Source organism: Aptenodytes patagonicus, chromosome 25 (genome assembly GCF_965638725.1).
Source record: "Aptenodytes patagonicus chromosome 25, bAptPat1.pri.cur, whole genome shotgun sequence".
NCBI classification, from domain to species: Eukaryota; Metazoa; Chordata; class Aves; order Sphenisciformes; family Spheniscidae; genus Aptenodytes; species Aptenodytes patagonicus.
Genome location: NC_134973.1, coordinates 3,542,742 through 3,568,283, shown reverse-complemented (window position 1 = coordinate 3,568,283; position 25,542 = coordinate 3,542,742). Strand labels below are relative to the sequence as shown.

The 25,542-nt window shown below is 51.3% G+C and overlaps 1 protein-coding gene across 1 annotated transcript; it reads left to right on the top strand.

Annotated features, from left to right (window-relative positions):
* The first annotated feature begins 1,693 nt into the window (after positions 1-1,693).
* LOC143170645 (E3 ubiquitin-protein ligase RNF13-like) lies at positions 1,694-2,650 on the top strand. The gene has a single exon (XM_076359095.1). It carries the CDS (start codon positions 1,694-1,696, stop codon positions 2,648-2,650), a length of 957 nt encoding a protein of 318 aa, XP_076215210.1.
* The last annotated feature ends 22,892 nt before the right edge of the window (positions 2,651-25,542 follow it).

The window sequence follows — 25,542 nt, the reverse complement described above, 5'->3', positions numbered from 1 at the left end:
CAAGCCAAAAATGCACCCTCAAAAAGGTCTCCCAGTGTACCTCCATTTTCTTCTTCATCTCTCATTCTACTCGAAAGCATTTGGCTTCTCCCCCCCTCCCAAAACCTTTTCCTTGTTTTGTTTTTAAATGCATCAAAATGTCTCCCTGCAAGTAAAACTCTTTAGATGAGGGGAAAATAAAATCGATTTGAAATCACAGCTGCTGGGAGTCTCTGGCGCGCACACACACTGTCTGCTGACATTTTCTGTAGCTCTTTTCCCAATGAAATCCGTCTCAAGCAGAGCCCAAGGGGGCTAGTAACAAATCAGTTGCCTAGTACACGAGTGATTTTTTAACTACAGGTCCAACACAACTGCACTGGAAACCATGGGGCTGCTCTCAAGTGGATCATTAAACAGAAAGGGCTGTTTGTTAAAAGGCACAGGTTTTTAGGGATTTGTGGTTCCGAACTGACCTGGGTTCACTGCATATTCAGACCCAGTTCGTTCCGACAACCAGGAGAGCTGTTGCATTCCCATCAGGCTGGCGTTCCTCTGGGCACCGAGCAGTCACCGTATGAGATGGGAATTGCCTGAAAGATGGGAGCTTCTGCTGTCAAACACTCACGGGGGAGGGACAACACTTGTGCCTTATGTTTTCCACTTTTTCACCATAACCAGAATTTTTAAATCAGTTTTTATAGCTAGAAGCTAAAGTCTTTTTTCAGCCATTTGATTTCCAGCAGCTGAGGTTTTAAAGTAAATAAGGTGAAAAGCCCCAATACAAAAGTTGATGGTAGCCCTCCCAAGCTCATCTACCACCCACTCTCTCGGTGGTAGGACAGGAGACCAACAAGCTCAGCCCCAGCAAGAGCCCAAGTCTATCAGCCCCTTCAGCAAATCTAGCTGCTCACTCAGGGGCCCTGAAGGACGATCTGCCCTCTCAGAAGTTTGGGTAATGGCAGAGTGAGGCCACACGGGCAAACAGGGGCTTTCAACTTCTGCTGGCTGCCATTTTGACTGACAGTTACCGATTGACTTATTTCAAATGACAAACCCCCTTTTACCCTAAGCAATTTATTTGGCTCGGTATCAGTTCAAAGATCACAATTTTAAGGAAAAAGTGCACGTTCACCAGACAAATCCAAGCTACCACCCCCCCCCCCCCCCCGGCAGCGGACAGAGGCTAACGGCTGTTTCCCCGCTCTGCCACGTTTTCCAGGAATTGCTTTGACCACCAGCATGAAGCATTCCAGTCTGCAGTGGGCACGTAGCTGATGGGGAGGCTCATTTATCCTGCCTGCACTTCATCAGCGAAATGAAATCGGCATCCTATCAGTACCCAGGGGGAGATGAAACTAGAAGCTATGTGCATGGAGCAGGCGAAAAAGTAAGGGGAGAAGAAGTTTAAGCAGGTTGGCAGTAATGTTACATGACCCAGCCTTGGGAAACAGTCACTGGGTGATGTCACAGATCTGCAGAGATGATGTAAGGGCGTTGCTTAGCAGCAAAAGAGAGACTAGTTCTATCCTGGGAACCTTCAAACCTACAGAAAACCTGCAGAAACAGGTTTTGATCTCCATCCTGCTATGGTTCCAAGTCATGGCATGGTGATAAAGCCTGGGTGTGATAGCACCTCTGTGACTGTCTCTTACACTTTTCCTTTGGGACCAGCCTGGAAATCTGTATTCAGAGCTATCCAGCTGCATTCAGCATGAATCTTCGGCTCCAACTTCTTCACTTTGTGGTTGCTGCTGCCTTCTACAACGCCGCCCTTGCAGAAGTCTTTGGTTACGTGGCTTACAATGACAGCTCCAAGTGCATTGCTTATAAAGCCCTGCCTGCATGCTTTGGGCCACGGCTCCCGGCAGAAGGGCTGACAGGGTATTTGATGAGGGTGATACCACCAAACGCTTGCCACGCAATAGAGAATCCTCCAGCACCAAGAAAGGCCTCCGAGTTGTATATTGCACTCATACGGGGGTATGACTGCTCTTTTGTTGAGAAAGTCCTTCATGCCCAGCAGGCTGGATACCAAATTGCTGTTGTATACAATGTGGATTCAGAACAACCGATTACCATGATGGCTGATGACAAAGAAATCCAGCAGCTGATTAAGATACCATCACTCTTCACTGGACAGTCAGTCTCCCTCCACTTGCAAAGGACTTTGCAATGCAAGAAAGGGGCATACATCAGACTTCTACCACCCAAACACTATTTGAGTCCTTGTCAAGACAATGCTAAAATGCTGCAGGAAACTTTCATCATGCGAGATTTCAGGGACATATTCTACGTCGTTATTGCCACTATCTCAGTTATGGTTGGCTTAAGCTGGTACGAGAGGGCTTGCAAGATAAAGCTGCACACATACAAGCAAGGAGACAAATACGAGACCTGTGTGATCTGCATGGCAGAGTACAAGGAAGGGGACCGCCTGAAGATCCTGTCCTGTTCCCACGCTTACCACAGTGCCTGCATTGACACCTGGTTCCACACCCAGCCCGGGAAGAAGACGTGTCCCTTCTGCAAGCAGGTGGTGAACACCTATGGGCGAGGTGACCTCCTGCCAGAGCAGGCTGGTGAAGATGTGAACGAGGAGGAACAGGTCCATGAAGACAATGCATTCAGAGAAGGGCATGAAGATGAATATGTTGGAGAAGAAAGATGACGCAAGCACAGTGGAAGGGGAAGGGTTTGATGCACTGGAGAACAGCACCATTTGAGCTGTGACAGGGCTAAGTTATCATTAAACCAAGGGAAATCTCCCCTGTGCTTTCCTTCAGCTCTTGCTTCAGGGTAGCTTTTATTAGGAAGCAATTAAAAGTGCAGTTTTGGCTCCCCTCCTCTGGTCCCCACAATGAAAGAAAGGCATGAAATCTTAGCGGGAAATATTAAAAACTCCTTGAGCCAGAGCAACAGGGGAGAAGCAAAAAGGAGGAGGGAAGCAGGGATTTAAGAACGTTTGGTATGAGAGCTGGTTTACATCTGCTAGGATGCTTCCTCAATCCCCTCCCAAGATACACGTGCATGGACACACAGGCACACACAAACACACTGAATCTTGCTTTTCAGTATTACTTAAGGGGAGTGCCCAGAAATCCCAGGTGAGAACTGTCACCTGTGTGTTGCAGCCAGCAGGAACCATTTCCTAGCCTGGCAAGTGGGGGGGGGGGGGAATAATGGAGTACTAAAGCATAAAGATGAAGCAACTCCCCTTGCATCAGCGGTAAAAACAGAGCCCACAAGCCCCCAGCACCTCCTCATCATGCGGTGCGCTGGCACGCACTGTCCCCATGCACTGCGTGGCTCAGTACTATCCACTGCAGAGGACAGTGTGGCCTTTAACTACGCCAGCAGAAAAGCCGCGCTGCAAATATTGAGGGCACTTTAAACACTACCTCCTCAGACAGGAGGTGATGCCAGCGGGAGGTAGAGGTCTTTACAGCAGGATTCACTTTGTGGAGCTGGGTAGATGGAAAAAAGAATAAAATGCTTCTGAGCATGGCGTAATTGGCTGCTTTTGCCTGCTGGCTGGCAATCTCACATGCTCACAGAGGCTGACGTGACAGGTACGTGTAACCTCCTGCTACCTAGGTTGTTCCAGGTCATTATCCAAATGTGCCTAAGCACCTTAAGGGGAGCTGGATTTATGTACTGCCATGATGCAAACAGATCTTCATCTCTTCTCTAGGTACACCAGGTATAGTCATATTCTTTGGGCGGCTTCTGAATACATTTCCAATCCTGCTTAAAGCGAGAGCATGAGTAGAAATCAGCGCTAGCTACCCAGGCTGGTACGGGTGGCTCTAACACCCACTGTGGATGGGGCAGCCAGCCAAGTCCCAAACTGCATGTGGATACAGAGCTGGAAACACTCACAAAACCACTATTAGCATTTAATCTCGTATAAAAAGAAAGGCATAAAACCTCTTTAGTAAATGCCAAAAAATTAAGGAAGTGAACAGCTCTAACATACTGTGACCAAGACATCAAACCTGCACAGCTGTACAAAGGCTAAACCCCCAAATCAAAGGCTCTCCTCTAAACATAAAACATCCTATTTCTTATGGGCACTATCCAAGAAGTGGGCTGTCATCAGATCACTCTATTAGGACCATGCAACAAGACGACACAACTATGGCCAGCAAATAAGACTAGTGCCTTAGAGTATTTTCCTTTTGAGTGGTTACATTAAGACTCAAAGGCCAGGAGTTTAGAAAATGTTGTCTGAAAATACCATGCTGCAGAACTGAGAAGCATGGTCTCTGCAACACAGAAACCTTGGTGACTTTTGAAAATAACAGCACCTAGATTACTCAAGTATCTTTAAGATATCTGTATCTTAGAAAGGGCTGGGAAAAGATACATGAATACATGTGATGGCCATTGACAAGGTGGACCTGAACTGATGAGTCCTGCCCCAGGAAACCCAGACAGCTTCAGGTGGGAGGAAGAAAGGAAACTGCAGTTTCAGAATTTTTTTTTGGCAGCGGAGAAGTTTCAAACCAATTTCTCCTGGAATGAAACATGACAGCATTTCCAAGGACTTGATGGAAACAAGTCTTTCTGCAAGTCCTCAGACTGAGCTGTTTCATTTCATTTGTGGAACAAACAGGGGAAAATGATTTTTGAGTCAGGTCACAAGAAAACTACCCTCCTCTGCAGTGTGTGTAGCCTCCAGGGATCCATAAATCACTTCCATTGCAGAACAAGGCCCCTCAGGGTGCCTGAGAAGGCAAAGGCGGTTGTCTCCATCTGAGGAAGGAGATAGGTCCTTCAGATGGTGATTAGCAGCAGGAAGTTCATTTAGGTGCCTTTAATTGCCTTGTGGAGGTAACTCTCCTATCAGTAACTTGGAAGGAGACACGACTAGCTTAGCTAAGCTGCACAAATGTCTTCTTCATCCACGGCTGAGCATCCGGAGCTGACCTGAAAGCTCCCCTGGGTCCATAGCCCCCACTGAGATAGGTGACCCCAGGTCCTCAAAGGGAAGGAATAAAAGGAAAGATGTCAGTAGCACTCCCAGCTCCTGTCTCGGCACACTCACTGCCCTCATTCTCCCTCAATCAAGGTCTGAAAAAGCACAGATGCTGCAAGTGTGCAGGGAGCAGGTTGAAGAGCCAGTATTCTCAGCATGCTGGTGGCACCATGGGCCAAAACCAGGCTGCTGTCTCCCACAGCAAGTGTCTCGCATCCTACTGATGAAGGAGAAGTGATTGAACAAGACTCCTGAGCCGGACCTTGAGGTGGTTCTGGATAATCACACAAAAAACCACGGCATCATCCAGCTGCAGAGTGCTGGGCTCAAGAAGAGAGTCCTGGGAGGAATTCTCTGGGCTGTATTATGCATGAGGTGAGATGAGCTGATCATAGTGCCCTTAATATCTACGAATTTCTTTCCATCTTCAAAAGCAGCACACGCTCTAGATGGGCTGAGTCTTACTGAAATGGGTCAGTAGAAAAATAGATCCCTCTTACAACGCAACACTGCATTGCCTTAATTTAAAAAGGAGAGGAAAAAAAGAACAGAATCTGGGTAAGAGAGCAGCTCTTCACTCCATTTAATGTTATCAAAGGCTATCGCACTGAAAATCTGAAGTGTGTGCCACAGCAAACCTGACCTCCAACCCTACAGCTGTCAGATCCACTGCCCTCCACCAGCATTAATGGCACTCCTAACATAGCGAGGTTAGCTTATTGCCAGGGTGGGACACGCAGCCCTTATAGCCTGAACGAGGATTATTAACTTCTCTGGAGGTAGCACTATCCCAGCATTTAAAATAAACTACAGCAGACAATACGCGAGAGGGAAAAGGAGAGCGAGGGGTCTGGGTCCTGCTGGGGCAGAGCTGTTGACTGCGGACAGTGATGGAGCTGTATATCCTACAGCAGCTCGGGGACGCGGCTGTTCCAGTTCAACAGCGCTGCAGTTTGCTTGTGAACCAGGAGAGAAGTTAAGGGAAGCACAGGTGGATGAGGTCTGGAAAAGGCCATGCTGGGAGGTGGTACGGGCAAATCTTACAGGAGGATTCATGGCTTCTGCAGAGACGCTGTAATGGCAGTGAATTTAATTGTCACCAAACCACACAGAGGAGGCAAGAGATGAGAAGACAGCAGCTACTGGGAAAGGAGCCCCAATTCCTCTCTGTCCCAGAGCTCAAGCCGAAGGGAAACGGTATCTGCAGATTTCAAAACTCATGCCAGAAGAAGGATAACTAGAAATATTTTAGACAAACACTGTGCAGAAGGCGGTTAACTGGGAGTGAGGGGGAAGGCAAATGCAGTCTCATGGGTCCAGCCAGGAACAGCTTGGAAGAACAGCCAAAGCCCTGTTGAGGGAAGAGCCAAGGATGGTCCGACATGTACATTTTTGATCAGAGCACCAGTGCTGGCTGGAAGCACCAGTACAACCCACGTGGAACCTCCACTGGTAACTCTGCCTTGGGGGAGCACCCAAACACTGTGCTTAAGTGAGCTGCCAGGAGCCCTTCTCCTTTTAACAAGCTCCTGCCCCATAAACCGAGCTCCACTGCACATACTCTATTAAGTAATAGCCAGGTTCCAGCACAGCCTCGAAGAATGACTTACAGCTATCATTTATCAGGGCATTCTTCGCAGTTTCTTGCACATTTTATTGCAGGCTTTTTCTGCACAAACGTGGTTCAGTATATTGCTGGGAGAGGCACCAGACTACGACCCGGAGGGAAGCAGCCGTTGACCCAGCACTGGGAACTATTGACTTCACCACTAGAACGTCGATGCTATAGATCACTGGGAGCAATTAGGGTGGCCGATTACCCCATGTGCAGCCTACGGGCAATCATCCAGTGGAGACATTTTCCCCATGAAGAGAGCCAGCACTAAGCCTTGACAACAACATTTAAAGAACTACTTTGAGAGTTTAAGTGAGATTTGAGTGATCTATAGACCCTGTGCAGGCCAAAGGTAGGAATTTCAACCTTGAAGACTCAAGTTTAATATCTACTGTAATTAAAAGGAGAGAGCCAACTTTCCTGCAGCACAACCCGATTGACATCAATAGCATTACAGCAGCAGAGAGCTTTATCTTTGATCTCCAAAAATCCATCTGGGATGGAGATGAAGGACAGAATGTGCCTGCCCACAGGACCAGGAGTCTCTGCTACCCAAAGGCTGCAACATGCATGGAAGCCTTCCTTCCTTGGGCCATACTGCCTACCTCCCACGCCATTGCATCGCAGGAGTTTTTTCTTGAGGTAGGCGTTACTCAGACCATGCCTCCTTTTCACCAAAAGGACCTTCCTTGCAGACCCCCATGCCCACTGGCACTTCAGGCCTGGTGTGCAGGCTGCCCGTCCCCCTCGCAGCAGGGACAGGGGCTGGCTCTGGCAGCTGTCCTCCATCTCACTCCCAGGGCTCGTGCGGGAGCAGTGGGCTTCAGGTGTTTTAAGCACAAGCAGCTTTGCTACCCAACTCCCTGTTCTTCCCAAAACATCTTGAGCACATGGGGACGTACCGTTGGCCCTTTGTAACTCTTGGGACTTAACTATTCTTCCTTCATCCAGTCCATTTCTCAGCCTCCTCCTTCTCCAGGTTTTCCCACCCCAGGTTCTGATGCCCAGTTTTCCCTCCCACCAACCCATCTCCTTATCCCCTTCTGCCTCTTGTCCACACCCCATGATGCTCCCCTTTCTCCCCTGATCGTGGAAAGCTTCGTGTGTGCCTTAACAAATCAGATTACCCCAAGATGTCTTTGCACACAGGAAGCCTGGTACAGCTAAACCAGGAATCCAGCTCTCTGGGGTAATCTGCAGAGTATGGCTTGTTATTAGTCACTACAGTAGAACAATCAACACAGTTTCTGTAATGCAGTAAGATGGATTGAAGCTACTTAAGAATACAAGGAAATGGGATCTGTGCTTTGAAAAAAAAGAGTAGCTTGACTCACCAAATCCGCTTCTACTATAGCGGCTCTGAGCTCACGCACAGCCTTTGATTGCACGCACTGATGCTGCAGCACAGATGCTTACAGCTGGCAATGCTGGGCCTGAACAGCCAGCGGTCAAGCCCATATCGGGAACACCAACACCTTACTCTGATGGAAATACAGGACAGTCCCATGCTGAGGTAGCAAGGAGCAAGATACAGCTCTGCTGTGTTGCTCCTATTCCTTTCTTGTTATCAGAAGAGATCACACCTTTGCTCCGTGTCTGCTTTTGCACCAGAAGAATTCTGCTCTTCGGTACTTTTCCCTTTCAAACATACTCAGAAAATAAAGATCCAGCTCTTCCCATTGCATCTGCACCAAGACCTGAGCAGACTGCAAAATCTCAGAGGCTCCAAGCTACCTGCTCTCTCGCTTAATCACAAAGATTGATTCCACACCTCCCTTAAAGAGATGAGGCGTGATCAGGTACAAGACTCCTTCCCTGACCCCCCCCCCCCCCCCAAAAAAAAACCAACATTCTCCACAAATCTCTCCCCTCTCCTGAGATCAGCAAAGATGCTACTCCAGAAATTTAAGACATGATACATCGACAAGGTAAAAAGTCTCCCCAGTGCCAGATCCCACTAGCCACAGTGGCACTGGGAAGGAGAGAACATACGTATCGCTGGCCTGGCATCGTAGGTGTTGGGAAGCATCCTCCATAGCAGCATCTCCTGCCTGAAGAGCCAAAACCAGTATATAACAGTGATGCTAAAGAAAAAAAAAGTTAAAATGTTGTCTTCTGCTGACTCAGACAAGTGTCCTTCTCTCTCTCCCAGGCATCAGGGGGTGTAAATGGCTCTGTAGAGAAGGCTGAGAGTCTGGAGGAAGGAACTGAGAAACAGCCAGGGAGAATGAAGCAGGCCTTGAAAAGGCTCTGCAGAGGAGAAGCAGCAACATTACCTCTCGGAAGACTATTCTGTGCTTTCACTGCCCATGCCCTGTCCGCAGGAGAGCTACCCTGCCCTCCCACGCCAAGAGGGCAGCTCGCCCCACTGCCAGCACCAAGCTCGCCCGATACAAGGAGGGAAGAAGAGGACCAGGAACTTGGGAAAATATGTCTGATGCAGCTTATTTCTATGCGAATGAAACCCAAAAGCCTCCTGAGAAAGAAAGCTGGGGGATGTGGATAAGAAATCACCACTTTATAGGTAAGGAACAGAGGTGCTTGGAGAATGGGGGCACATCCCAGACTCCCTGTTTACCCATTCCACAAAGCAACTCCATATTACTCCTGTTTATTGACCAAGCGTGAACTACTGTAGTAATCTAAGGATTGAGATCTGAGCCAATTTTTTTCTCCTGACCTTTATGCCCCTCTGCCACAAGGCTGGGGGAAAGAGGGGAAAAAGCCTGACCTGGCCACGACTGCCCTAATTAACTGGAGTCCTGATTGATTTTGATAAGTATCTCTGGCCTCATTCATCAGCACAGCATTTACCCAGATAAGCAGAGGAGCGATGCATCAATCCAGACTACCCCGAGCAGCACAGAGCTGGTCTAACAGTGCTGGTCTAACACTAACAGCATCTTTGATACACCTCTTCATATGATGAAACCTCATCATCTTTCTGATTCTCCCCTCTGACACTTTTTAAGACCTTCTAAGGAAAATCATCCACCCTCTGCAGATGGACAGCAGAAATTATCCCTGAGGGCTCAACCTTGTTAAACTTCAAGTTTGGGGCTGTGGGAAGCCCTGGCTCCATCAGAACAAGTGAAGCACCCGTGATTACAGGGGCCAGATGCTCTCAGCTCATCTACGTTACAGGACAGGGTGTGCAGCTCCTGTGCATTGCTGTAAGGAGACGCACCACGGGTCAGCACAGAGCTAAATTGAAGGTCAGTAGGTAGAAATCAAACAGGGAGACTGGAGGCAGGCTAACACAGGGCTTAAGATGGAGATTTTGATTAAGAGGAGAAAGAGGGAAAGAAAGCACCTGCAGAGCAGCGTCCGTCTCCAGCACCAAGAGCCTCACCAGAGCCCTGCAGTCCAAGAGGAGGGACTCCAAGCATTTTACCCATCAGATTTGAGAACAGTTTCCACCGTTACCTTGGTTTTGCTCTCCTTCAAGCATGTGATGGAGAGAGAAAATGAATGCAAGAAAAGAGACACTTTTGATTTAATTGGCCATATTTGTCACTGGAGCAAGAAAAATAACCCTAGCAATAGCACTGGCTGAGTGACATGCATTTAATTAGTGTACGAGACGCATTTGCTTTGGTCAATAAAATATATATAAAAACCTTCGTCTTAACCTGACCTTTCCGGGAAAGCTCTGGTCTAAATAGCACTGCCCAATGCTGCTGTGACAGCTGGGCCCTCCCCTGCCACTCCAGCAAGCCCAGAGCAACGCCCCTGCACCACCAAAGCCTTGCTGCTAGTCTCTGCTTTGGCTTTTCCTGCGCAGAACCCAACGCTGAGCTATGTCTTGCTTTGCCCCGTTTTCCCCGATCCGTTTACCTCCTGGCATCTTTACACTGCTTTTCCCAGGCTTGAACTAACTGCCTTCCCCCATGGCGACAGCGCAACCAGTGTCATCCAGCAGCCTTGCCAGGGGCTGAGCATCCTCAGGTCCCAGTAAAACCAGTAATTTTCCCCTGGCAGATTCACTGCCTGGTGATGAGCAGGATGCCAGAACATGGGACCCAGAGACTGACAGAGGCAGAGCTGCCCCTCCCACTGCCCCAGTATTTCTTTAGCTGTGGAAGGTAACAACACCAAGCTGTTCATTCAGCCTTGACTCCTCTGGTCAGAGGCTTACAGCCAAACTGCTTTACTGAACCTCCCCAAAATCCTTCCCAGTGTGGCCCGAAGGATTATTTAGGGCGGTGTCCTGGGAGCACTTGGGGTTGAGCCAGTAGCGCAAAGACAGAATCAGACAGATTTGGTGGGGTCCGGTGTCTGCACCCACAGTTGAGATTCCCACTGCAGGAGTAAGAGCTCCATGAAACAAGTTACATCTAATTAGATCAGGTGTGTGCTGCCCAAGGAGCATCATCATGCAAATATTTATTCAAGTCTTTAAAAAGGCCTTTGCAAGACACAAAGCAAATGGTGTTTCTGTAGCCACGGACGGTTGTTCCAGGCAGGCGGGACCGCAGCACTGCAAAGCCATCTGTCAGTGCCCGAGCTCACCCTCCAACACAAGCCATACATTTTCCATGCCTCTTTGGGGCAGGATTTGTGAGGCTTTGATGACGGCGTGTTCCTTTGCCGCACAAGGTCAAGCCAACTATTTCCTCCTTCCCAAGGCCTCAGATTTACCCCAGGCGTAACTCCCTTGACTTCACCAGATAGATTTTGGCACTGTGGCCTCTCTCTTTTCTTTTTTTTTTTTTCTTAAGTCCCTTGCTGCAGCGTGAGGAGACACCTGGCAGAACTGTTCCGCCTGGAAATCCATCCTCAGATTGTTTTATCTCTATTAGCCCTCGCAAGCAGATGACAGGGGAGCATGAACATAGACAGTGTGGGATGAGACATTCACCCAGCTGCTAGTTCAAAGGCATGTCATCATTTATAACACTCCCAGCTATTCCAACTCTCCCTACTTGTTCTCAGTTAAAAGAAAGAAAAGCAAGCCATTTCTAGTTCTGTATATTTAGTGTTCAGGGAGACGCTGTTTATTTTGGTGCCTTTGCTTTTGGGGTAGCACAGCTTCCCCAGCTCCACGGGGCATTTCTCTTCCAGAGCAGCACTGCCAAGTTACGCTGTAACCTCTCAGCATCCTGCTAGTGTGACAGTGCCAGTGCAGGAGGAGCCAGCCAAGGGAGAGATGGGGAGAAGGGGACCGCTTTAGGTACCAGCTTGGTCCTGCCTGCACCTTGCACGTCCCGTCTGGCAGCTGCTTAGCCCTGCCACGCTCGACGTGTGGGGCCCTGTCATTGACAAGTGAGCTACCGCTTCCCTGCACTGGGAAAGAGTTCAAAAACAATATCGGATCAATCTGCTAAAAAGGCTTTTATCTCCATTGGGCTGGCATTCCCACAGGGCCAGCCCACAGGCACCTCACTGAAATGGGCTTGAGAAAAACCCCCACGTCTGAGCCTCGGCCAGCCCAGGGACACTGCAGCACCCGGGAGCCACAGCACAAGCAGAGGGGAACCTGCCGTGCCAAACACCTCCATCACAGCCTGCAGGTGACATCCAGCCTAAGCCTCCCTCAGTGCCTTGGTCCCCCCAGAAACAACTCCACCATCCCCAGGCACGAGCCAGACCCACCCCACACTCACTCCCAGCATCTGCTGTGGGGAGCAAGAGCCCGGCCCAAAGCAGGTCGGTGAAGAAATGAAAGCAGTGCCTGCACATTTCCCGTCCCGCTCTGGGCCCCTGCGGTGATCCTGGTGGGCCGTACAGCCTGGGAAACCTGGTCAGGACTCCTGGCTTTTCTGCAGTCCCCACCAGCAGGACCAGTAGGATGCTCAAAGGAGCATCTTGCATTAGGCATTGCCACCCCAACAGCAGCGGGGGGGTGGGGTGGGGTTTAAGATGAGTCCCTTGGAGTTGCAAGCCTCTCTGCAAATAACTTGGGCACATTTCCAGCCCATCACTAAGACGACACAGAACTGACTTATCCCCAGAGACTGCAAATGGTCTGATCCAAATTCCACTGAAGTCCACGGCAAGGCTCATTACCTCCGTCTGGCATTAGCTCTGGCTCTTTGCTCACAATAGCTCTGGGCAAGAACTCCCTCTCCAAGGAGCCCCGACACAATTAACTGGGGAACCATTGCTCCCATCTCAAAGCTGGGGAAAAGCCCCAGACCCTTCCCCACCTAATGCGGGCACATCAGCACCGACCGAGCCGTTCAGGCTGGGTCCAATAGAGGGCAACAATATCACACGAACTGCTTAATTAAACTAATTGCAAACAGCCAAGGTGAGAATCACTGCCCACACTCCTCCAGGGCTGGATTTATCCCTTCCCTCCTTCCCCATTTCACTGGGAGGTGAGTGAATGCACAGGCAGCCCGAGGCTTCAGAGGTGGTGGCATGGTCAGGATGGATGGCTCCGAAGCATTTGAGCTTTGGGTGCCTCTCAGCCAGCAGTGCTGATTTTCCCCTTAATGTGGGACCCTGCAAAGCTACTGAACCACCCATCTTCTCCTGGGTCCCACCAGGCCACAGCCACAGTCCCCACTCAGAGCTCTGCCTCCCCTTCCCCACTTGCAGCTTATTACAGCAGTAACAAGATGCACTCCATGTAGAACCACAACCTTTATGCAAAAAGACACCTTATATGCTAGCAAACATTTATTTAATTAACACTTTTGCTTGCCAGAGGTCTGCCCACAACCCCCATTGCTGTGTGGGGAGAGAGACTTTCCCTGCTGCAACCTGGTTCTGACCCCTCCGAGCAGGAGAGTCCTTAGGAGCGAAGCTAGGGATGCACCATCCCCTTCACCCTGGAGAATCACCCTTGTGCTGTACTCGCTGCAGCCTCCCCAGCACCACTCTGTATCCAGGCACATCAACCGAATGAGTCTGTGCAATCGTATTGCTCAAGGGGAACGTATCCCAGGCTCGCAAGCAAGGAGTGCCCATGGGATGCTGGCAGCAGGCACCAACACAAAACAGCTTGACTAGCACGGCTGCACACTAGTAAGGTCTGGATTGCAGCAGGCCTGGCAAAACAGGGACCTTTTTTGGGGGAAAGCAATAACACACCCCACCCCCCACCCCCCGAGCTCTGAGTTGTCTCTCATCAGCTGAGCTGCAGGAATCGCCAGTGCACTTGTATGGTGAAATGAATTAGTGTAACAACTGTTGTGGGAGGTTAAGCTAATATTTTACTCTGCATCCACAGTGGGCAGGGAGCTTGCAGGCAGCCAGACACTAACTCCCCATCCTGGGCTAATGTGGCTGCATGCATCCATGATTTAAGCTCTTATTACAAGAGTGTGGAAGTAGAGCTGTAGTCAGCTTCTAGGGGGTGGGATTTCACCCTCACTCCCACCTGGGAGTCCATGGAGGATTCCCACTGACATCAGCACAGTCAAGGTTTTACCCTTTCCCATCCCCAGGGTTAGTTCATCCCTCCTTGCATTTGGTTACAGCATGGGGCATGGGTGGCAGTGACATCTGTCAGTGTGTTACACGCCGCATGTCTCCTGTCATCAAAAACAAACCGTGCCCAAGGAATTTGGTGGAAGTAGCAGAGATGAAGAAGGTGGGATTTCACTTGGGTTGGCAGCAGAGCCACAGCCCAGCACCCCCCATGGGTTTCATTCGAGCAGCCTGTCTAGGCTGCTCACATCACAGTAGGGATGAGAGCCTGAATTGCCCAAATCCCAGGCTCCTGCTGTGTCCCAAGCCATCCTCCCTCCCTGCAGCACACAGGCCTCCTCCGGCCCATCAGCTCCCTGCCAAAACCTGCTCACCAGCTTTGAACCTTCTTGTTGGGGGCCACCAGAGAGGCTCCATTGCCAGCACCAAGCAAGCCCCATTCAATCCATGAGCCAGCGCCACAAAGGCGGAACTCAACTCCTCGGGACAGAAAAGGCTGGACCCAAGTCACAGTGTTGCGCTCAGGGACTAAGTTACCTCCAAATTTGGGGGACTGGGAGGAAAGGCTCCATTCAACCCTGAAACCAGCAGCTGAGACAAGCTGGGAGCGGCAGTTTGACCAAAGGAATTCCTCCCACCAGCAGCTGCCGAGCCCTGTTCAAAGCCCTCAAGCCGAAGGCTTGGCCACAAGCCTGGAGGACGAGCTTGTCTCTCACTGGATATGTATTTGTTTTCATCTGGATTTACATGATGAGATCAAAGCAGCTGCACTGAGGTTAGACAGGATTTAACCAAGGGCAGAGCTCTGGGGCATTTGGTTGTATAGTTTTGCCCCCATCTCCATTTCATCCCGGGGGGGGGTTCCAAGCTGTTTGAAGGATGAGCTGGGCTGATTTGCTGTAGCCCACTGCAACCTATGTGCACCCAGTGCTCAGTGGCACTTGCCTCCTGGCACTAAATATGCCTCCAGACAGCAGCCTCTAGCAGAATATGCCAAAACGAGCTCCCAGCGCTTGTTTTTTGCTGGCTCCATGCTAAGGCCATTCATATCTCCGCACAGGGGATGGACAGACTGAAGCCAGGAACAACTGCAAACCCACCTTATGGGACACAACCAGGGACCTGGGCACTTGTATGCAGACACTCAAGTCCTCCTTTCAGGCTGGAGAAGCTACCAACTTTGCTTTTACAGAAGCGAGGATGTCGGTGCACCTTTGGCAGTGCTGGTACAGACCTGTCCTGCAGCAGGGCAGCAAACGCTGCTTCAGAGCCTTTCTCCCAACCCTCATATCTCATATGACCACGCATTCCCCTACACAGTAAAAGCAAAATGTTCCTACACAGTGATGTATCGTGCAGGGCACTGGCACAGGCTGCTGGGCCAGCCCAAGTGACTGAACCCCCCTCTGCAGCAAGGTAAGAGCTGACCCTCCACTTAAATACATAATACAGGAGGCAACATTGCAGGGAAGCACATGGACTCCAAAGCTGATCCCTACGTGGCAGCAGCACTTGAAGCCACGATTCACCCTGCAGTGCTTGGTGCTCCATCACCAATGGTGGGTGACACCCTCCCACAATGATTGCGGTTACACCGGGTCCAGCGGAGCAACCTCCTCGGCACCGAAATTATTAGGGCTGAAATTTGGGGGAGGCAGTTTAAAGAACAGATGGTCGTGCTTTAGTATCGCAACACACTGCCAGTTAATTAATGCTAGCTGTAATTAAACTTTACACAAATTAGCTGTCAGCTATGCTAAAGGGAATCATTTCTCTCAAATGCCACCTTGAATCGCTGAGTTGTGAGACTTTTCTACAACGTAATTAAAAGCAGGAGGCTGGCATGGAAGGAGGCGGGTGGCAGGGGAGGGAATAGCCAGGAGATGAAAGCTGCAGGCTGGGAAGCAGCTGGAGATCCCCACCCTGCACAAACAGCTCCTCTTCTTTGGTCTGGGGGACCCCAGGGGCTCTGCTTGGCTTTTATCCCCTCCAGCATGCAAAGGAGGTTCCTCCCCATGAGTCAAAGTTTTAGTTTGAAGCCAAATTTTTGGCTCTTGGAAGGAGAAAGGTTTGAGCTCAAGAGGCCCGAGCAGAGGTGGTAGGACATTGGCCGGACAAGGAGAAAGTTGGGTCAGGAGTTGTTGCAATGAAGCCCTTCTATTTGGAAAAGCAGAAAACAAGATGCGTCTGCAGGGAGAGGGCTGGTTTTGACAAGTCTTCTGCTTAGAAGAAAGAAGTCTGTCAAAACAGCCATGTTGACATTTTCCAACAAGTTGCATTTTATTCTGAGCAATGATTTGGAAATTTTAGCTCATTCCTTGCTTTGCGTGTTTGCCAGTGCTCATTGAGCTACGAGATGACTAACGCAAGAGCACCACGACCAAGCAGGCAAGCACTCACTTGGGCTGGGGGGAAATGGGGAATATTAAGGCTAATTTATCCCAAATTAGCACAAGCTTTGGCTGGAAGTCAAATTGGAAAAACAGACAACAAATGTCTTTGCATCAGATATATTGATGGCAACTAGTAGAGGTTTTCAAACATGCCCCTGTTTGCACACAAACGACATATTGTGGGGTACCTGAGCATGGTGATAACCATCTCTAGAAGAACGTTCAGGGTCTGGACAGGCAGGAGATGAGGCTGGAAACAAGGCAACAGAAGATTCATGGAAGAAGCAGAGCTGGAAAGGAACACATCCCCCCACAGCCCACCCTGGGCTTAAATAGCACTCCTGGGTGAGTGGGTGGGGGTCCAAGGTGAGGCTGCTCAGGGCAATTAAAGCCAATTAGTGCACTCAGGATCCATGAAGTCAAACCACAGCCTTAAGGAAGAGCCCAGTAACCCCAGTTAGACTTAATGACTTCGGTCCTGGGGGTTATTTCCCCACTTTCTGGTCCTGTGAGCCACCTGCACCCCTGTCCAGGTGCTGTGGATGGTGCATCGCCACCCCAGCCCCATGTGGGACCAGGGCAATGGGCCCTAAAGTCAGCTCAGGGGCTGTTCATGTCCCCTGGGGATCCATCTCAGGCAGCCCGAGGCGTTACTGATGTTCATGTCTCATGCAGTCATGGGTAATTGATATGCCCAGATGTTTTCCACTCCATGATACAGAGGAAAGCAGAAATCTCCATGGTTCCTGCCAGACTGACATGTGGAAAATTCCTTCCTGATCCTGATCCCAAATCTGCTACTCAGATCAAGCACTTCAGGGAGACTTGGCAGGTGAGCGTGTCTCTGGAAGGAGTCCCTACACCCCCATCGCCGCGCTTGCTGCCCATCCAGCATCCCACCTCCCACCCCACTGCGATTCAGAGCACCTGGGAGCACAGCTGGCCAGATGTGCACCTGAGAAACCATTTCTCCTCGACTCCTGCAGACAACTGGCTGAGGCTCAGGATAAGTTATAGTCATGGCCTTGCGGCAGAGCTCCAAGTGTTACGAACATCTTGAGGGCAGAGTGGGACGGCCTTCTCTCCAAGGGCAGGAGCCGGGGGGATTTATGAATTAAGGTCAGGAAAGGCCACTGTGACTCTTTCCCCTGCTCCTCCCAAATGCATACGCTGCAGCTATTTTTCTCCTCCAGCCGCTGAATTAAAGCCTCTGGTTTGTTGCAATACCAAATCTCATTTTGGAGGCTCTGAGCAACAGTAAATCCCTGGTCCCTTGCTCTCCGTCAGCCCTCGCTGCCCTGCAGCGTGTCCTCCTCCAAGGTTGCCTTCAGCTTCCAGCAATTAGGGCTTCTCTGGCATTTTGCTTGACAGGCTGTAGGCTCCGTTTCCAGCCCGATATGCACAGAGGAGTTTAATTCCTCTGCACCAGTGCTCTCCAACCTCTCCTCAGGGACGCCGAGCATCCCACCCCACCACTTGCCTCCCACCACCATCGAAGCCCCTTTATCCTTTCGGGCCTGCCGGAGCGTCGAGCAGGGCTGGCCCCAACGGCCGGGCAGATTAGCTCGACCATATTCCCCCGCACGCTGTACAGACTCAAGAGCACTTCTTTGCTTTTCTTTCCTTTTCTTTTTTTTTTAAAGCTCAATCAAGGATCACATCAACTTCTCTTTTTCCCGCAGCTCTGTGCTGGGAGCTCATGATGAGGGAGTTATATACCCATGACCCCTAAATCCTTTTCTGAGTCATTGCTGCTGCAAGCTCTGCTCTCCCATCCTGGAGGCAAACAATCCGGCTCCTTTGTTCCTGCCTAAGCTACAGCAGCCTCATACAAAGCACCAAAGTCATTGGTATTTTACACTTCAGGAGTGCTTTCCCCCCCCCCCAAAGCAGTACAAAACAGTCATAGTACGGCAGTACCTGGAATCCCCAGCGCAGACCAGAGGGGATCGAGCCGTGTATTGCTAAGGTCTGGGTATTACTAAGGTAGGGATGAAAAGGCTGAAGATGGGCGTTGATGTGCACCCGGGCCAAAATGTTTGTCCTTTCTAGATTTCCGAGCTCTCCCAGCCTGGTGGCAAGAGGGACCCCAACCCAAAGAGCAGGAACGTCCCCAAGTCTTTCCTCAGCCAAAAGGGACCCACAGCTTTTATACGAGGCTTCTCTGTCTCCAAGTCCCTACTCCAGGGAAGCCCCGATCCTTGGCTGTGTGTGGCAGTTTGCCCAGCCTATGGCTGCCTTGTCCCCAGCCCAGGAGTGATTCAGCCCATTGCAAACCTCATGGGAACCATTTGGTGGCCTCCCCTTTGCTTCTGCAACGAGGCTGGGACGTGCAGGGTTTGCCTGCAGCGTTGCGTTTGGCCGTGAAGCTTCCATGGGCTCAGAGAACGGCTGCACCGATCCTGTCCCACCGTCAGGGCTGGAGGAAGGGGACAGAGCTGCCGAGCACAGCAATGGCCAAGGTCCGGCACACAGACCGGGCTCTGCACCTCACCCCGCTACCAAGAGCACCTGCAGGAGCTCAGTCGTGGCTCGGAGCTTCACCCAGGCTCATCTCATGCTGGACCCAGGATGTGTGCCCACTTCTTGCTCCTTTAAGCAAAAAGAATGGGATTCATTTTTAAAAAGAAATCAGAGCACGGTTGAGAAGCGGTGGATGGGAGAGCACTGTGTATGTGACGCAGGGCTCTGATTTTGCTCCTTCTTTCCCCTGCCAAAGGATGCCTGCTTGAAAGTCAACAGCCCCCAAACGCCTGCCTGAGCGGAGGGAGGCAGAGAGCTCCACCCCAGCGTTACTACACTGAGAGCTGCAGGAGGTATCGGCTGCCTTCCCCCACCTCCTCCAGTTCAATTAAGGAACAACATGTTTTCCTCCTTGCCGCCATCCTTTTATCTCCGGCTCCTTCTCGTGCTGCTGTTCTGTCTCTCCCCTCGCGTGACGGCAGCATCGTGGTGCTGCGTGGTACTCACGCAGCCCCAGGGAGCACGGCTTCGTCTCGCAGCCTGCAGGCTCCCGGGCTGCGGGAGCGGGAGGCTGCAGTGACACACGCAGCTGTGCATGTGTGCATGGGTGTGCACGTGGATGTGCATTTGGGTGTGCACATGTGTGCATGCATGTGTGTGCATGCATGTGTGTGCATGCACATCTGCATGCACGTTATCCCCACCTCTACGGCAGCACTGGCACTGGGGAGTCACTTTGCTGGCTGCCTCCGCTGGGGTGGTTTAAGGTAAGAAAAGGTGGTTTTGGTAGCAGGAAAGGAGTGGATGTTTGGTCAAGGATGTGTTGTATCCAGCTGTTGAGCTGTGTCTGCCCGGCCACCCTTGCAAACGCCCGGCAGCGCCCCGCTTGCAGGATGCTCCTCTGTGTTTTCTGTGCCATGCTCTAATGCGGATGCTCAGCTGGGGGGAGACGAAACACAGTCCTGGGGAAAGGTCTGAGCGGGGTTAATGAGAGGGCTGGTGTGTGGGGGGTGTGGGGAGGAAGGTCTGTGGGTACAGCGGGTGCTGGTTAGGGGTGGGTGTGCATTTCCTCCTCCTGCTGCACTGAATCACCATTTGCATCTCACTTGCCGGCGATGCGGCATGCGCCCACTTTCCGATGGTAAAGGGAGCTTTTCTGGAGGAAAGCCCAAACAAAACCCATGCACAGATCCCCCATGCCCAGGTACAAGGTGTCAGCTGTCACCAAGCATCGCAAGATGCAGGGATACAGCCCCAGACAATTTGTAGACATCACAAATAAAGTTGACAGCATTGACAGGGAACAACTCGAGGACATTGCCTGCAGGGAGACCCCACCGGAGCTACAGGCATTGGCTGCTCTGAAGTTGTTCAATAAATTCCTGGATTTAAGGCCAAGAGAGATTGTTCAATCATCCTGGCTGACCTCATCCATCGCAGTTCCCCCCTTGTGCTGGGAATCGTGGAGACAGGGGTTATTAGAGCCATTTCGGAGTGGTACCCAGCGGTGCTGCGGATGGGAACCCACCGCTCCGCTCCGCCGCCCACCCACCCAAAACGCATCTCCCCTCCTGAGTCAGCTCCTGTCTCACACGTCCCTCACTATATCAAAGGCCCTTCGTTCTCCCCAAAGGTAACGCTGTGTTGTAATCTCAGCAGGGAGCTCTTCACATCGCTCACTGTCAGGGTTTTTCTCCTCGCAGTCCCTTCGCTGCGTGCCAGCCCCAGCTTCGGAGACAAGTCTGGCTCCGTGTAGGTGCAGGGAGATCTCACCCTTCCGAATTACCCGTCTGGGAGGCAAAGGTCTAAACTGAGCACATCACCCTAAACATCACTACGGTAAGCGAGTGAGATGGGCGTCCTGAGGGAAACTTGGCTATTTACACTGAATTACAGCAGGCAGGTTTCTGCCCCACTGCCTCTTGCTGTCACCCAAGCCGAGAGCAAAGGGACAGATCCCGGGGCAGAGACGGGTCTGGTCCTGCTCGCAGAAGCTGTGCCAGCCGGCTCCATGGGCTCACCCCGACCGATGCCAACTTAAGAGGAGAATCAGGCCCGTGTCATCGCTTGAAGGGATTGATGGATTCGTCTTTCAGGGGAATAACTGGGGATAACTGAACAACCTTTCCAAAGCAAATGGGACGTTCAGGCCCTGCGCAGCTGCGTGATACAACGGCGAATCCTGCCTGGGCACAGGACCCGGTCCTCACTCCAGCTCCGTCATGGCGATCCTTGAGGAATTTAGCAAAAAGAAAAGAGCTGCTTTGAATTTGTAGCGAGAGGATGGAAAACAGAGCTGGGCTATTCGGGAGCCAGAATAAAAAGAGAATAAACCCTTATAAAATCTCAGGCCTGGGTGGCTATTGCTACGCTGAGCCCAGGTTTTGCTGTCCCAAAACGCTCCTCTGCATTTCCCAACATGTGGTGGCAGACACCGTGGGGGACACACAGACAGAGGGCTGTCCGTCTGCGGGGTCCCGCACCATCCAGCGCTGAGGAGAGAGACGCCAGTCCTGCTCCCAGCCCTGCCGCTGACACACGGTGCAGGACCTGCTCTTGGGTACCACTCCCACCCGCTCCTCAGCTTCCCCATCCTTAAATCAGGGACAATAAATACTTTCTCCAAGCTGTATTATTCATGCGTTAACTTTATTGATGAGCAATACAGGACATCAGGCAGGATGAAGATGCTGGTAAATGAAGCAACACAGAACTGGAGCTCAAGGCAAGTAGAAATCCGCCCATCTGTAGCTCTGGAGTTCAAGAAACATCTCCTTAAACCAGGCTGCAATTTCATGAGTCTCTGCTCTGCACTATTTGCTTTTGCTTTATATTGTGCTTGGAGGGCTCTGGATGACAAGGACACTATTATTATTATATACTCTTGCATGTGTGTGCCTGCACACTGGCTCAGGTGTCTATCGGTCGGAATAAATTACGGAGAGACGGCGAAAGGAAATGTTGCATTTCATTAAAGCCCTGCTTTTCATTTGCACTGGGAGTTTCTCCGGTTAGAAGTCAAACTGCACACCCGCCACTTGCTAATTGCACTTTTCAGAATCAAAGGCTTTAGCCAAAGGGATAAATATATAAAATTGTCGGCAAGGAAACATTTTCTTCTTGAATTCCAAGTGAAAACCGAACTAATACGGACTTCTTTTGATAAGAAAAGCAGCAGAAACAGATATCTGTTCTCTGTGGCTAAAGGCGGCTTGAAACAGAAGTAAAAGATTCACTTATCAGGCCAGGAGGACTGTTCTGAGTGACTGAAATTACATTAGGAAAATCATGTCCCTGTTTTCGTCTATAATTGTCTCTTGTTGTTTTAGCCTCTTTTGCAGGTAATTCAGTCACTGGGATATTTGTTCAATCGCCGCTTTTTTCCCTACTCCTTGGATCATCTTGCCAAAGGGGCCAGCAAAGAGCATCGATGAGACAAACCACGTCACTCAGGCATCCCGCCTGCAGGATCCCCCACGAGCCCCAGCCGCCCACCTCCTTTATCTTCCTTTATTTCCCCTTTTTAGTCTTCTTTTCCCGGCCAAACCGCGGCCATTCCTCACTCCTCAGGCCCTGGGACAGGGAGATGGAGGACGGAGTCACGCGTTGTTAACCCCCACTTTCCTGTGGCTGCCGGTGATTTATTACGAGCGTGAGGACAGCGAGGCGAGGAACAGGGAGCATCTTCGCTCTGTCCCAGCTCAGGGCTGGTTAATAAGCCATTTTAAAGGGAAGGGGGGGGGGGGGCAGTACTTATTGGGTGAAAAAGTAGAGGACACGGGGTTTTATTTTTTTCATGCCTTGGTTCTTAAGGAGTAAAAATGTCTCCATTTCAGATGGGGCACCTTGAAAGCACGACGTCTGCAACACGCCAGGATTCAGCCTTGAGCGGAGAGGCCAGATCCTGCTCTTGGTTGCAGTGTCAGACACTGGGGTGGATTACGGGGTGAGAGCTTCCTCCACCGCTGCGTAACGAAGGCAAAACCCACGCACGTGCCCCTGTACTTACGCATTTTCACCTGGTTTCTGGCTCAGTTTTCATCATCTGGCTTCCTTTTTGCCCTAAGAATCAAGTTAGTTTACTGATTAAAAAAACAAAAAGGAAAAAAAATCATGCGTTTACTAAATAAACAAATAACAAGAATAAAAAAAAAAAACCCTGCTGGAAACTCTGCAGCTTTTTGCAAAAAAGACTGTGAAATTTATGGAACAACAGCTAAATTGAATGAGATTAGGGAGAAAAGGGCCTGTCTCTTTACGTGAAGAGTTTTCGGAGTTATCATAATTAATTATAACAAACATTTCGCAATGCACATTAAATCTCAGGCTTCGAGGGTTAGGCTGGTTCCTAACGCTCCACCCTGGGATGAGGGGCTGCGCTGCCGGAGGCATCCTCGCCACATCCTCGCCGGGCAGGACCGGAGCAGCGGTGTAACGTGGAGGAGAGTGCGACCCTGCCTCTCCACCTGAGCACCGAAACAAAGCCAGAAATGCAGTAAAAACCCCTCATATTGCTTAAAAACATATTAGGCAGGGTTTGTTTAAAGAAGCCAAACCTGGTTTGTGCATCCCGCCAGCTCCGTGGACCGGCTGGGCTCCTCGCAGCAGGATCCGACCCGGGTGTGCCTGTGGAAATGCATCATCCAGGAGGGAAGTAAAACCAGGGCAGGGTCAGAAATGCCTCGCACAGATTTGGGGGATTCCAGGAGGTAACGGTGGGCTCGGCTTTGCCTCGCTCACCCCTTCCCACAGGTCCCGGTGCCTGGCTGGGGGGGATGGATGGGCGCTAATGACTCCAGCACCACTTGTTAAGATTTAGTTAGGGACTGGTGGCTGCGGAACCCATCCCACCTGCGGCTCTTGGCGCTGCACAAATGTTAACTCCCAACGTGTAGCAGACCATAGAAGAGCCTCTGACTCTCCCTCTCGGCTGCCCAGATTGGAAATGGGTTGGGGAAGAACGTCAGGGGAGCCCGGGAGAGACGTACGGGAAGGAAAATTGGGGAAAACAGGGTGATAGGGATGCCTGAGGATTCATGCAAGGAAAGAGGCTCCTCTGAGCTGAATGATCCCAACCCAGAATAAGGTTTAATTCTCCTTCCCTCTGTGGTTTCGGTACTAAGGCAGGAGGTTTGCAGAGCCCCTCAAGCATCTCCGGCTTCATGGCTCTCGAGGGGCGAGGGCAGCAGCAGCTGCGCGCTGCTCAGATAAATACAGAAATTGCCAAATCTGCCGCGAGAACTGAAGCGGGCAGAGGAAAGGCAGAGAAAAATCCCCTCTGCCAGGCTCCGCGCGTGCTCTTGGGCAAGCAAACTTCAGGCTTGGTATCTCGCCTGCAGGGCGGTGCCAAGAAATGGTCCCTCTTGCCTCTCTGGATGGAGGCAGGAATTTGAGGTAAATCAACCCGATTTGAGCAGAGCCCATCCCCCAGCGCAGCGGGTGGCTGGCTCCCTCCTGGCCTGTCCGCAAGGGCTTTATTGCATTCACCTTTAAACCCTCCCCAGGTTTTTAAGATGTATTACTTTGGGGGGCTTTTGTGTTTCCTGAAGTGACAGTTAAAAAAAAAACCCGTAAAAATACTCAGGCCGGGTTTCCTCACTCCGGCGCAGGGACCCAGCTCCCCAGCATCCTCCTGGGACCGGCCCTGCTCAGCACTAATTAACCGTCGCCCATCCCGCCGCAGGCGCCTGGCTCTCACCGGCAGCTTGTGTTCCCATCGAGCTTTTCCAGCCGAAAAGACGAAGGGGAATAAACCCAATGAGAGCCCATCCACCTCTCCCAGGCACAAGCCTCTTGCTCTGACACATGAGGATCTCCTCCAGCAGCCCTCGCCCCCGGTCCTACAAGCAGGGGTAGCTCAGCACCGCGGTGCCCGGCGTTGTCTTAGGTCCCAGATGCAGCAGGGCTGATCCTCCCACATCGCACGGATGCAGCGGCGTCCTCAGAGCGAGCGGGGAGCTCAGCACGCTGCCGCTCCTCGCTGCCTCCTTGGCATCCCCAAGGTCTCCTTGAATATTTGGCCCGGCGACGGCAGGAGGTGGTTGATCGGGCTTATCCTGGCACTAACCAGAGACATTTTGTATTATTACAGCCCCATGCTGATCACCAGCCCCTGCCCTGGGTTGCAATCACCCACCGGGTGCAGCTGAGACAGACGCAGGGACACGATCACAGCTTGCAAAAATAAAGGGGCACCGGGGACCCTGTGGTACTCTGGTCACCCCGCAGCACCCTGTCACCCCGTGGGGTGACACGGCCCCCGGGCACGGCACCCCCTCCGCCGGCAGCGTCCTGTGGCCATGGCCCTGCTCCAAATGGACTCTCGTCCCACCGCTGATTTGCTGCTGCCTGGAGGCCTCGGCCCGCTGTGCCAGGAGGTAAATCATTACAAGTTTTTGTGCTTTCAGCAAAAATGAGAAAGGAAAGGAAGCTGCAATAATAATGAAAAAAAATCCTCCTGCCCCCCAGCAAGGTAATAAACTGCTGCGGAGCCGTGACCACTGCTGGCTGCTGCACCGGGAGGGATGCAAAGGGCACCCAGCACCGGTTATTGATGCACTGCAACACTGAGAGCAGGGTGAGACCCCCCCTGGGTGGGACGTGGGACCCCCCCCCGGTGCCGCCCCACCACCAGCAAACACAGTGCCAGAAAAGCTGAAAGTATCCTGGGTTTTAGTGCAACGGGCAACCAGAAGGTTGACGTGTCCCCCGCTTTCCCTCGACTCTGGTAG

Coding starts and splice junctions, on each gene's coding strand:
- LOC143170645 (XM_076359095.1), top strand. CDS start 1,694: ATGAATCTTCGGCTCCAACTTCTTCACTTTGTGGTTGCTGCTGCCTTC.